The 14905-nt window shown below is 35.1% G+C and overlaps 1 protein-coding gene across 1 annotated transcript in view; it reads left to right on the top strand.

Moving 5' to 3' along the window:
* The window catches only part of LOC306863045 (sphingosine kinase 1-like), a 27449-nt gene extending 12554 nt beyond the window's left edge, over positions 1-14895 (top strand). Inside the window, exons 2-5 of the mRNA XM_079406204.1 lie at positions 2424-2573; positions 7668-7762; positions 7847-7962; positions 10776-14895. Coding sequence (XP_079262330.1) covers positions 2424-2573; positions 7668-7762; positions 7847-7962; positions 10776-11496 — 1082 coding nt within the window. The 3' untranslated portion in view covers positions 11497-14895. The remainder of the gene's footprint in view (positions 1-2423; positions 2574-7667; positions 7763-7846; positions 7963-10775) is intronic.
* The last annotated feature ends 10 nt before the right edge of the window (positions 14896-14905 follow it).

The raw sequence follows: 14905 nt of genomic DNA, 5'->3' as shown, positions 1-14905 counted from the left end.
CTTGTTACTATGAGGAGCAGAGCTTTCAGCCTCTGGAGCTCCCTCCCTTCTGACTTTCATAATATCAACTCTCTCCCACATTTTAAATCCAAACTCAAAACCCATTTGTTTAGAATAGCTTACTCCCTCTGATCACAACTGCACTGTGTTTTTTAAATTGTATTGTGTCTCATTTTCTTTATTGTTTTTTACTTAATATTGTGATTGTCTTGTTAATGTATGGTGACCTTGAGTGTCAAGAAAGGCGGCTATAAATAAAATGCATTATAATAATTATTATTATTATTACTATTATTAATTTGTTTATTTTGCATTTATTTACTCATTGCAAATCACAATATATTTTATTTCTAAATGTATTTATTTTATAAAATTATTTTTTATATATTTTATTTTATATTTATTACAACATTTTTAGATGATTAAATGTATTATGACCAATCACAATAGACAATATAATGCTTATTTTAGTTCTAAATGTATTTATCAGAATCAGAAATAAATACATTTTTATTCAAATTTGTATGCATTATTTTTTAAATTAGTTTACAAAAAATACACTTTATGTATTTATTTTATTTTTTAATTATCTACTTACAATTATTTAGATGATTAAATGTATTATTGCCATTCACAATATATAATATTTAATTTCTAAATGTATTTTTTTATTTTGTTATTCATATTTCATGTATTTATTTTATAATTATTTACTAAGATTATTTTATGATTAAAAGTATTATCACAATCAAAAATTACAATATAATATTTATTTCTAAATTTGTTTATTTTTATTAATGATTTTTTATTTGATTTTAATATATGTATTTTACAATTATTTACTTGAAATTCCTTTATTATTTTATAGATTTTGTTTTACGTCTGTCAGGTATAACACTTCCACTTTTTTTTTTTTTTTTACATCTGTCAGATATAATTGTTCCATTGACAAATTCTATTAATGTTGGTTTCAAATTAAACTTTTTTTTCTTTTTTTTTGTATTTTATTTTGTTATAATTGTCAGTTTGGATGAATTACAGAAGCAGTGCTAGTATGAATTAATAAACCCAAGCTGCTCATGAATCATTTGTGTTGTAGTGAAACTGCCATGAGTAAAGATCCAGGACCTGTTTGAGACACTGATATCTTCAGTGTGAGCTCATGTGTTTCTCTGTATTCATCCTGAAATAGCCTCATGCCAGTTTCCCCCGCAGGGCTCTGAACGTCTCACCTGTCATCCGGGTCAGTCGTCCCACGAGTAAACGCTCCCTGGGAAACCAGTCTGTCCCGCTGAACCAGATGATTCGAGAAACCATGAGCTCATGTAATACACAGAAACGCTCTCAGATTAATGCATCACAGAATCAAGGCAAACCCGCATCTGTTTGTGTGCTGTTTGTGTGTTTTTAGCATTAGCGCTGCCATCTGTTAGCGGTGTTCCTGCCCGAGGCCATGCACTCTTTTCTTATGATATTTGTCAAACATAAAACCTCTTAAAGAGAATTAAAATCATGTTTTCAGCAGCTGATTAAAACCTCCTGCGGCACAGACATCAAAACAACCAAACCAAAGGAAGATCAGCAGAGAAAATTAGTTCAGCAGGACAATTTGACTGAAAAATCACTGTAATGATTTATTGCAATAGTATAAAATAAAAAAACTAAAAATAATAAAAATAGTTTAAATATATTTTATAGTTATAAAATTAATTAAATTAAAGACATAATTAAAAAATATTTATTTTTATATATTTTTTCCATTATAATTTTATATAAATGCATTTGTAAATAAAATACAACAATTTAAAAGATAATAAATAAGCACCATATATGAGTAAAAATGAACAGCAGTCACTATTTGCTTAGTACTTTCAGTAGGAAAAACAACATCACATGATTAAAACATGAATTATGCACATATTTTAATGATGTTACCAATGAAATATAACATCAGATACTTACATTTATATTATTTTTGTAGAACTGATATTTTTATTACTTCATTTATTTATTATTCTATTTTTATTTTTTTCTATTTCTATTTTTTATTTTATTTTTATTTAATTATAACTTTATTTTATTTTACCTGTGAGGATTGAATTCTGCACTCAAACACACAGCATATTATTTTATCTTTATATTATAACTAATGTTTTTATTATTTAATTTTTTTAATTTATTTTATGAATATTTTATAAATATATTTTATATTTATTATGCTTTTATTTCAGTCCTTATTTTGTGCTATATTTTTATTTTAGACCTGATTGTTTTATTTGTATTTATTATGCATTTTATCATTTATTATTTTATTTGACTTTATTTTCCCTTTGAGTTCAGGAATGATTCCTGCACTCTAACACAGAGCGTTCATTTATATGATTTGTATCCTGTATGTAGATGTTATTCTCTCTCTCTGTCAGGTGTGTTGATCTCTGAGGTCCGTCGACCGTCTGGCGTGATGGTATTGGTCAATCCTCAGAGTGGGCGGGGCCAAGCGGTGGCTCTCTATAATGGCCACGTTCAGAGGATACTCACCGAGGCGGATATACCGCACACACTCTTCATCACAGGTGTGCAAAACACACACACACACACACACACACCACAGAAGCTATCCGAACAGATTCAGCTTGTTAATGGAGTTATATGATCTGCTATTACTGCAGTAAGCAGGACAGTTTCAGCTCATTTTTAACAACAAAAGAGGTCAAAAGAGAGTTCAGATTCTGTAGTGTAAGGGGTTTCAGGGAATATTTGCTTAAAAACATTAATAAATGTCTCAGCTTATGTTGTGCTTGATTCATTAGTGTGCATGTTATTCTAAAAAAATTAAAAACTATTTGTTTTCAAAATCATTCATCAAAAAAATACACTTTCTCCACCTCTGAAATTATTTTTCCACTGATGCAACTAAGTCAGCGCATGTGAGGAAAAATAATTAGAAAGCAAAAATTTCTTAGCTCGCTTCTGACTGACCAATCAGTGACTGATAAAATCAAGCCCTGCCTACTATTTCCCACTGAATTTACTCTCTTTAATGAAAATACTTCTATACATTTCTGTTGTTGACTCTTAAAGAGATAGTTTTGCCAAAAAATAAAATAATTTACTAATCTACATGTTGTTCCAAAATGGTCTTTATATCTTCTAGAAAATGCAAAATAAATATATATATATATATATATATATATATATATATATATATAAATATATAATGCAAAATAAATATATATAAAAATTGTCCATATAGTGAAAGTTAATGGGGTCCAAAGTTGTTAGATTCCCAGCATTCTTCAAAGTATGTTCTGATATAAGTAAATGATAACAGAATCATCATCTTTGGCTCAACTATCCCTAACCTGGTGTGCTGTTCAGGTTACTAGCTAGTTAACCCTTTCAGTGGTGAGTTTAAAATATTCTAGCGGTCCCCCCAGAGTGAGTTTTTTTTAAGGCGACCATTATTTTAGAACGTTTGCCCTTAAGGTTTCCATGGCGACACGTCATGATGGTCACGTGACACAATAACGCGACAATAACACTGTATGATAGATGGATCGCTTTTATTTCTTTTTTCCTTTATTTAATATATTCACAAACTTGCTTAACTATCTCTCTCAGCATGTTTCTCCTCAGACTGTGGCTCCACCATGACAGTAATCGATCTGATTTGGTGTTCAAGTTCATCATCAGAGTCTATAGACTCATAAAACACAAGTTCCCATTTCACTATATAGAGCTGGCAGCTTCATTCATAAATCTCATGATTAGTCAGAGAGCAGCAGGACTGCAAACAGAATCACCTCTGACAGAGAAACACACACACATCTGAGTGATGGACGATCGCATCTCTGTGTGTGTGTGTGTGTGTGTGTGTGTTGATGGGTCTGTTTATACATCCATCAGTGAATGTTCAGAGTGTGTGTGTTTGTGTAGTTAGATGTGTCTGCACATCAGATGTGATAGATGAATGCATAGATAGATGGAATGGATGGATGGATGGATGGAAAGAAATATAGAAAGATAGATGAAATGATAGATGAGGGATAGATGGATGGATGATAGAACGATGGATGGATGGATGGATGGATGGATGGATGGATGGATGGACAGAATAATAGATGAATGGATAAATAGATGGAAAGATGGATGGATGGAAAGAAAGATACATGAAATGATATGAGGGCTATCGATGGATGGATGATAGAATGATGGATAGATGGATGGATGGATGGACAGACAGAACAACAGATGAATGGATAGATAGATGGAATGGTGGATGGATGGATGGATGGATGGAAAAAATGATGGATGGATGATGGATGGATAGAACAACAAATGAATGCATAGATAGATGGAATGGATGGAAAGAAAGATAGAAAGATAGATGAAGGGATAGATGAGGGATAGATGGATGGATGGAAAGAAAGATACATGAAATGATATGAGGGCTATAGATGGATGGATGATAGAACGATGGATAGATGGATGGATGGATGGACAGAACAACAGATGAATGGATAGATAGATGGAATGGTGGATGGATGGATGGAAAAAATGATGGATGGATGATGGATGGATAGAACAACAAATGAATGCATAGATAGATGGAATGGATGGATGGATGGATGGAAAAAATGATGGATGGATGATGGATGGATAGAACAACAAATGAATGCATAGATAGATGGAATGGTGGATGGATGGATGGAAAAAAATGATGGATGGATGATGGATGGATAGAACAACAAATGAATGCATAGATAGATGGAATTGATGGATGGAAAGAAAGATAGAAAGATAGATGGATGGATAGATGAGGGATGGATGGATGGATGGATGGATGGAACAATGATGGATGGATGATGGATGGATAGAACAACAAATGAATGCATAGATAGATGGAATTGATGGATGGAAAGAAAGATAGAAAGATAGATGAAAGGATAGATGAGGGATGGATGGATGGATGGAAAAATTATGGATGGATGATGGATGGATAGAACAACAAATGAATGCATAGATGGATGGAAAGAAAGATAGAAAGATAGATGAAAGGATAGATGAGGGATAGATGGATGGATGGATGGATGGATGGATGGAAAGAAAGATAGAAAGATAGATGAAAGGATAGATGAGGGATAGATGGATGGATGGACAGAACAACAGATGAATGAATAGATCAGAGGTAGGCAACGTCGGTCCTGGAGTGCCGCTGTCCTGTAGGCTGCATGAACCGAAAATGGAAAAATGCTGCCTTCGGAGGCAGCATTCCAAGGTAGGAAGGCATCAGGGCATGTCCGAATCCAAAGTTAGCTTCACTTCCTGTCTCATGAGTAGTGTTGTTTTTGGCGGCCTGTTTTAATTTTAGTCTAGTCTTTGTGTGAAGCTGTCATTTTAGTTTTTATTAGTTTTAGTCACGTTCATTCTCTTTTTAGTCTAGTCAAGTTTCAGTCAACTAAAAGTCTGAGCATTTTAGTCTTATTTGAGTCAAAATTATCCATGACTATTTTCGTCTAGTTTTAGTCGACGAAAACTGATGACATTTTAGTCTAGTTTTAGTCAATGAAAATTGGATTTTAGTCTCTTTTTAGTAATACAATTCTATTTAACCCAGTCAATATAGTATAAGTACCTAGTAGTATAGACACAAATTTCTTTTAGCCAAACCCATTTCAAACAAGGTTATCTTATAATTTTATTGTTACCTTATAGACTCAAGAATACATTCATTCCAGACACGGAAGACGCCCTGATTTGAATTTACAACATTTATTTTACCAACCAAACAGTACACACACATCTCCCAAAGACGAACCCCGGCTGGCCGACCATCGGTCCCTTTCTCTGTGTCAGACTTAACTTTGTTGTTGTCTTCTAAATAATGGCGTGAGTGGGGCTTGAGGAAGTGACGTCACCTGCGTCTGCGCAGTGCGACCTGATGCAGCCCCTGAAGTGAGACACAGGAAACAGAAATACTGCAAAATAATGATAATAACGCAACTAAACGAGACGAAATAACGTTATAACATTTTGTTTCGTCTTGTTTTGGTCAACGAAAATGAAGAGACATTTTAGCATAGTTTTTATTTTGTAAACCACATTTAGTCTCGTTTTTATTCGTCAACAATATTGCATTATACATTTAATTATAGTCATTGTCACATGATCAGAATTTACGTTGTGTCTCGTCACATTTTCGTCACGTGATAAAGGTTCGTTGACGACGATATTTAGTCATAATTTTCATTGACGAAAGCAACACTACTCATGAGATATCTTCATCTGATCGATTTTTGAAGGCAGCATAGATGTATCATTCGCTGCCTTTGATATCCCACAATCCTGTGCGTTCCATTCCGTGACGGTTGAGCTAAAAAATAAAGATGGCATCTGAAAGTGGCGTTTTGTGGTTAGTTTGTGTGTAAATGTGAATGTCTGATTAACTTTTTGCAATTTTGATGTCATTTCTAGTGTGAAATTTGTATTATAGTAATTCAATATTTTTTAAGATGGATGGAAAGAAAGATGCATGGAATGATAGATGAGGGATGATGGATGGATTGATGGATGAATAGAGAATTATTTTCATGACAAATCCAGTTACCCCTGAAATAGGCCTACAGTTTTGTGTTAAATAAACCTGTATTAGTGAGATTACTAAAATGAATGAGATTCTGGGCCAACGGTGCTAAATTGTCATGAAAATAATAATAGTTTTAACACTGGTGCATGTTTCTCCTGCGGTGGATATAAAGATGTCCTGTAAGATCAGTACTGATCCAATGAGACACTGACCATGACACTCGTGGGAATAAAGCAGACATGTGCTGTGTGAGGGTGTAACCTGTAATGTGGGTCACTGTGATGTTTCTGCCTGTGCTCCATCTCCCTCTGTTAACACTCCACACCACACCCACACTGAAGCCTGTGTGTGTGTGTGTGTGTGTGTGTGAGAGAGAGAGAGAGTGAAGTGTGGTCTCAGCTTTAGGCATTTCTGCTGAATCAGTCACTATGAATCTTCACTTCTATCTGACACACACACACACACACACACACACAGGATTTAAATTTCATACAGTTCAGACTGTGACACTTTTATAGGAGTTTCGTTCATTTTTCTTGTGCTCTGAGATTACCTGCTGCATCTGACTGAATAATTTACATTCATTCATTTAGTTGATACCTTATGCAGCTTACAAATGAGCAACATTACAGCAATTTGCCAATTATATTCAACACCAGGTTGAGTAAACAACTAGATATTGTTCAAAAGTTTGGGGGCTATTATTTGAAGTCTCTTCTGCTCACTAAGGCTGCATTTATTTGATCAAAAATACAGTAAAACATTGAAATATTGTTATCAAATAACAGTTGTCAAATGGCAATTTTCTGTGAATATATTTAATATGTAATTCACTGCTGTGATCAAAACTGAATTTCAGCATCATTACTCCAGTCTTCAGTGTCACATGATCCTTCAGAAATCATTCTAATATACTGATTTACTGCTAACATAACACTGGGTTGAGATGAACGTGATTACTATGGAATCTCTGCTGGTGTATCAGAGATCTGATAGATGAGTTTATTGTATCAGAGAATCTGCCATTGAGTGACTCAGTGGACAGAGATCTGAGCGTCTGCTGTGGTCTGTGATCTTACAGAGCGTCAGAATCACGCGCGGGATCTGGTACGGAGCGCTGACCTGACGCAGTGGGACGCTCTGGTCATTCTGTCTGGAGACGGGCTGCTGTTTGAGGTGTGTGCAGGTCGCTTGTGTCTGTCTCTGTGTGTGTGTGTGTTGGGCATTCAGCTCACGTGTGTGTGTGTGTGTGTGTTTTAGGTAGTGAACGGTCTAATGGAGAGGCAGGATTGGGAAACGGCCATCCAGACTCCTCTGGGAATCCTGCCTGGAGGTTCAGGAAACGCACTGGCTGCGTCCGTCCATCACTACACACGGTGAGCCAATCAGAGAGACTGTCAGCTCATATAGGACAAGCACCGCCCACCACACCGTCTGATTGACATGTGAAGAGACCAACCGGACTTAACTTCTTTACATGATGTTTAGAGACCAGTAAATATGCAAGCCTATATTAAATTTCTGGCCAATGGTAATAAATTATGGGCAATATGAAAATGTATAATTATTATTATTACTTAAATTAATAAAATTACTTTATTTAAATTGTATGAAATCCAATATTAACTCTCTGGCCAATACTAATAAGTTATAGCTAATGATAAAATTATGTTATTTTGTATATACTTTTAAAATAAAACACTAAAAACTAAACTTTAATTTCATTCATTTAAATTATTGATCTAATTCATTTAAAATTTAATAATTTTATATAAGTTTTATGAAATCTGATATTAAAATTCCAATGCCAATAAGTTATGGCAAATGGTAAAAAATAATTTAATTAAAATATTTAAATATTGAATTATTTTAACAAATAATTTAATTTATTTGTAATTTAATTTACATTTTATGAAATTCTGTATTATGTTATGGCCAGTAATAAAATTCTGTTCTATTTTGTATATAAATTCAAATTAAAACACCAAAAAGTAAACATTCATTTAATTTGTTGAAATTAATTATCTAATTGTATTTTATTTAATCTACTAATTTAAAAGTTATATAATTTTATTTGTATTTTATATTTTATTTTAAATTCATTTTCTTAACTTTGAATCCATTTACATTAATTATTAATTTGCTGGTGTTTTAAAGGTTAAATGAGCATTTGATGATGGTGAAAATAATCTGAATGTTAAAATAAGGGAAATGAGCATGCACAGTTAAATATCCAAGACCAAAACTTAACAATAACAACCAAAAAATCTCTAATATCAGCCAGCAGACAATATTCTGAGATATTGTGCATTGGATAGTTATCTCATTTATTTATCATTGAATGTCTTAAACAGAACTCATTAAAATATTATTTGATGCCCTAAAACTGCAAAGTGGTTCTTCAGGAGTGTTTCCCAGTGGACTGATATAAACTGAATAGGCTAAACGCCTTGAAATAAAGCAAAACCAGCCAATCTGACTGGAGCATGTGGTTTTCAGATAGCACGTGTTTTCTTAATCTCTGATCTAGAGTCAGTGTTCATACAGAATTAGATCTCATTTGGTTTAGTAGCATAATCTCCATTCAATTCTAGCTGTGCTGTTTCGTTTAGATGTTCAATTTAAAGTTTGCGATGTAAGCAGTCATTACCGAGAGTCATTATTCCAGTCATTAGCGCGCATTTCTGAGAGCTGAATCTTCGAGGGTTTAAACTCAGCATTTCTTTGAACTAAAGAATAAAAGTTTGGTTCGGCTGAGAGAGAAAAAACTAAAAAAGAATGCATTAATGAATCACTAATGACTTATATCCGATCAGAGAGCAGGTGTTTTCAGGAGACTAGATCAGGCAATAATATGTCAGTTCATGAAACACTCGAGCTCGGCGATCTCTGGAGAAAACGCTGACTTTAACCGCATTAATAGAGTCATTTCTATTCATGAAGATGAAGCAGACATTCATCAGTACTTGACTAACCCGAGAAATGATTGAACACCAGCGTAATTCAGCTCATAATAACCATTCAGCCTTCGGCCGTTGGACTTTTATTATTGAAGCACAAATGCCTTCTACTGGCGGTTAGCGAGTTATCTGATTAACCTGAGCACCGTTCAGTTCACCGTGAACGTTTAATGAGTTTATTAATCTCAATATCAGTTATTTTTAAGCAGAGAATAATAGAAACTCACAAAGAAATGGATGGCAGAAATCATAATGCTCTCTGACGGTTGTAATCCCGATTCCCGCCATTCGCCTGTTTGTTGAATGTTGAAAGTGTGGTGCATTATGGGCCTTTTTTTGGTCTGATTTGAGCCCAGATAAGTTCTTTGTTTGAGGTAAAGAAGCTACAACACTGGGGATTTCAATTTTTTTCCCCATTGAGGTAAACAAGATCTACTTACACGACTGTTGTCATGATGGATCATAGCTGAACTAACTAAAATTAAATAAATACAAAATTTAATTAAAAGAATAGAAATGCTAGTTTAGTTTAGTGTTATGTGAAGTTTGACAAGACAGGATAGGCTATTTTAGCACAAAACCCTGAAATGTGTCAAACATACACAGATCCAACCAAGGCAATCATTTACATAGTATAAAACAAGGAAAATAAGTTGATACTCAGGCAGAATAAGTTAATATACAGGCTAGCCTAATTCAAAAATATATTAATAAAGGTTACACTTTATTTTAAGGTGTCTTTGTTACAGTGTAATTATACATTTAAGTACTGATAACATGTACTAGTTAGGGTTAAGATTAGGGTTTGGTTTAGAGTTACTTGCATGCAATTATGCATAATTAATAGTTATTATAATAGTAAGTACATGTAACGTGTAACAAGGATGCCTTTATTCAAAATGTTACCAAATAAAGCTATAGATATACAGATTTGTTTTTTTTTTAATCTAATTAAAATGATAAAATCACCAAATTAATAGAATTTAAAATTAAAATGAAAACTGAAAATATAAAAACTAAAGCTTATTCAAAATATTAGTATGTAGCCTAGTATAATAGTATTAATAACACTGTTATGGAGATGTTTTTATAAACAACTAATATAAGGTTCATTTTGCTGTTTGTAAAATGATGCACGCTTTATTTTATGGTCCCTTTAACATCAGTATTGTTAATCCAGTAAACATCGGTCTCTGATTTTGGTGTTTGTGTTTGCTTGTTCTCTTCAGAGCGCCTCCGGTGTGGGGTGAAGATCTGCTGACCAGCTGTGGCTTTTTGCTCTGTAAGGGTGTGGTGTCTAAACTGGACCTGATCTCCATCCGCCTGTCGTCTGGCGCTCGTCTCTTTTCCTTCCTGTCTCTGGCCTGGGGCTTCGTGGCCGACGTGGACATCGAGAGCGAGCAGTTCCGTCAGATCGGAGCGCTGCGCTTCATCCTCAGCACGCTGCTGCGCCTGGCCTCCTTTCGGATCTATCAGGGAAAACTGGCCTTCCTGCCTGCAGAAAACAAGGGCGGATCAGTCTCCGCGAGCTTTTCCCCCGCCGACAGCCGGCTGCCTGACCACCTGCTCGCCCCGTTGGAGCAGCCCGTCCCGCGGGACTGGACGCTGGTGGAGGAGCGGGAGTTCGTTCTGGTGCTCGCCATGTTCCAGTCGCACCTGGGCGAGGATATGCTGGCTGCTCCGGACGCCCGCGCCGACGACGGGCTCATCCACCTGTTCTACGTGACAGCGGGAATCTCGCGTGCTGCACTGCTGCGGCTTTTCCGGGCCATGCAGAGTGGGACGCACCTGGACTGTGGCTGTGCACACCTGGTGTACCGGCGCGCGCGAGCGATGAGGCTGGAGCCGCTGAGTGCCTCCGGCATGATGACGGTGGATGGGGAGCGCGTGGAGTACGGGCCCGTGCAGGCACAGGTGCACAGAGGAGCGGCCCGCCTCATCTCTGCGTGAACCATTTAAGGGCCAGATTTACTAAAAGGGCAAATTAGCATTAGAGCACAATTCCATAAAAGTACTGATGGGAGGGGAAAACTCGGCGCGTGATTTACTAACAATGCGCACAGTAAAGAACACAGCCGCAGTCAGATCATGATTCGCGCAAACATAAACACATTTAGGTAGATCGGGGGACCATTCCCTTCAAAACCATACATAAGCCTCTGCGTCTTCAGATGTTGGGAGTACATGATGACTGCTTTGTTCATTATTACATCCAACAACAAAACACCTCAATCACTTAGGAGCCATTCTTATATACTCCTGCTCCGGCGGTGAAACAATGGCAGACTGATGACAGCTCACTCAGGGCGGGTCTAATGTAAGACACTAGTCCAGTCTGTGCTGAAAGGCTACTGTCAATCAACTATCGTGGGAGGAGCCTGGGTCTGTGTGACATCACACAGCCAAGAAGCTGAGAACGGCATGATTTGAGAAAGGGCTAATGATTTTAGTAGATTAAAAAAAAAAAACACTGGGTGGATTTCATCATAATAGGGTGGCTGTGTACACACACTGCCAATACACATTTGTTCAAACAGCTTGTAAAAGTGTTTTTCGTATCCGATAATCCCTTTAAGACATGCTTTTTTGGGTGTTAAATAATTGCACAAATACCAGTAATTTGACAAGGGCAAACGTTAGTAGCTAAATCGAGTTGCGTGATTCATTTTAATACTCTCCTCCCATAAATTTTGCGTCTGAAAGGGAAACTCCTGTAAAGCGTATTCTATAAGGTCAGGTGCAAAAATAACTGTGTCCACACCTTTTCAGTGCTAATTCTTCAATGCGCATCTTTAGTAAATCCTGACGGTAATATTTTAACGCCAAAATATGGTTTGCGCTGACATAAGCTGTTAGTAAATCTGGCCCTTAAATGGGAAATCCTTTACCTGAAGTAACACGGAACCGCACAATCCTGACTGGCTGCCGTTAAACTTGAATTTAATGTTCGTTTGTTTGTTTTATTAAAGAATTGTAACTTTGAGTGAATCTCACGAAACCAGGTGTCTGGGTCATAGCCTATTTCACCCCAAATTCAGAAGACAAAACAGGAAATTATTTACTTTGTGGTTACAAGATTGACTGTTTTTACATTGACATTGTTTCTCTGACATACATTTGTATAATTAAAATACAAACATTAAAAGAAATTGTAAATTTACGTTTAAAAAAATATTTATTTTCTTTGATTTTTGGGATGAAATATGAACTTGAGCAGGTTGAGAGTCATCATTTCTGATGTTTGTGTGTCTGAAAACATGTCTAGGTCACATTTCACCATTTCACCCAAAAAACAAGAAAAAATATATTTTGCATTAAGAAAATTGACCTTTTTTTATACTGACTGTTAATTGGCTGTTTTTACTTGTGCAAAACATAATTTTGAATCGATTTTCTGTGGGTGAAATATGAACTGAATAAGTTGAGATTCATCATCTCTGATGCTTGTGCATCTAAAAATATATCCAGGTCACATTTCGTCCCAAACAACAGAAGAAATTACATTTAGCATTGAGAAAATGCACTGTTTTTACATTGTGACATTATTATCATTACAGTCAAACATATTAAATCCGAAATCAAAATTGAAAACATTCCCAATGCAAAGCTTCTTCATTTAATACATAATAAGCTTTGTTTTCTTTATGCAAAACGCTTTTACTTATTCTTTACTCACTTATTCTTTGCTTGGACTTTTGGAGTGAAATATGAGATCTGTCATCTCTGAGGTGTGGTGAGTTTCATCGTCTCTGATGCGCTGGCATCTGTATTATGCTGGAGTTTATGCTGCTGCGATGCACCAATCTTGATTTTCAGAAGTGCCAATGTTGAAAATATGATATAGTTGTTCATCTTTATTTTTCTATGATATAAATCGGGTTATGTTTATTATTATTTAAGAGCAGTTTTACTGTCTGTCTGTCTGTCTGTGTGTGTGTGTGTGTGTGTGTGTGTGTGTGTGTTTGTGATGAAGCCTCACCAGCCGCCTGCACCAATATATCTCAATATAATCTCCATCAGAGTCTGAAGGTTTTATTATACCTGCCGTAGATGAGCCATTATTTAAAATATAAATACTAAAATAAAAAACAGAAATATTTTTCTTCTAGCCATGAAGCTGTTTTGCTGTTATTAGCTATTATTAGCTGTTTCTCTGTGTACCAAACATGCTGCCTTCAGATTCTCCTGAGAAATTAGTTTTTCATCAACAGCATCCAAAATAATCGCTAAATGCGCTGTATTGTTGAAAACTTGTTTTTCATGAATGTCACAGAAAAAAATAAATAAAATAATAATATTTTCTCAGTTAAACTATTTAAAAAAAAAAAAAGCTGTTAAAAGACAATCTGATTTGCTTCTGGAGCCAGACTATCATTCTCACATTACAATTGTAACTTGATAATTAACAAAACAACATGAAAATGATGTTCATAAAGAGCTAAAGTTGTTCATTACTCATTGACAGTTCACTTATATAAGCATCAACTTGGTAGCATGACCATCTTTTAAAATCAAACTAATTTGTAAATTTTCCAAACAAGATTAAATGTTTAGAGATTAAAACCATCACAGAATTCAACAAATCCATTGATAACACTTACTGATGTTTGTGCTGCTGTTTTTCCTCCAAGATTATGTCACTTCCTGGTTGATGTCAGGTTAAAACATTTATTAAATGAGCACCCATAGCCAAAGCTGTTTGCTTCATTGTGAACTAAAACATTTTTTAATTGTGAGTTTAATATAATTTTAGTTTGGCACTGAGGTTCTGGGTCTTAAAACAACCAATATTCAGGTTAAAATATTTGCATCGATGATAATAAATAATAGCACAATATCTTAGATGTAATATAGCACAAAGTTCAAAATATCAGTATGGCTTTTTCAGTGACCAGTTCTTTTACGTTTGCATTTTGTTCCTGTTGAACATTTTGTTACAGGCTTGTTCAGACCGGCCAGATGCGGACCAATGAATAGATTCAGGCTAACCGTGACTGAAAGGTTTAAAGCCATATAAATTATCAAACATCCATAGGACATGTGTTGATTTGTGTATGGATGACACTCTCTTGAGTTTGAAATGATGTAAACACTTTATTGTTTTTGATGGTAAAGGAATTATATTTGTTGGCGCAATGATTTTGAGACATTTGATATCTGCACAATACTGTATGTGACCAGAGGGGAACAATCGGAATAAAAGTGCTTTGATTTATTTGCAAATTAAAAATGTGCATATGATTGCAACTGTACTGTGATATTTAAATAGCTTTCTCTATACTTGAGATATGTTCTATATTTTTCAAAGTTATACACTTTTATATTAAAAAAAAGGGAAATAAAATTTCAGATGGTAAAA

The sequence above is a fragment of the Barbus barbus genome (genome assembly GCF_936440315.1).
Source record: "Barbus barbus genome assembly, chromosome: 4".
Classification (NCBI taxonomy): domain Eukaryota; kingdom Metazoa; phylum Chordata; class Actinopteri; order Cypriniformes; family Cyprinidae; genus Barbus; species Barbus barbus.
Note: the sequence above shows the minus strand (reverse complement) of the source record. Positions and strands in the feature narration are given on the sequence as shown.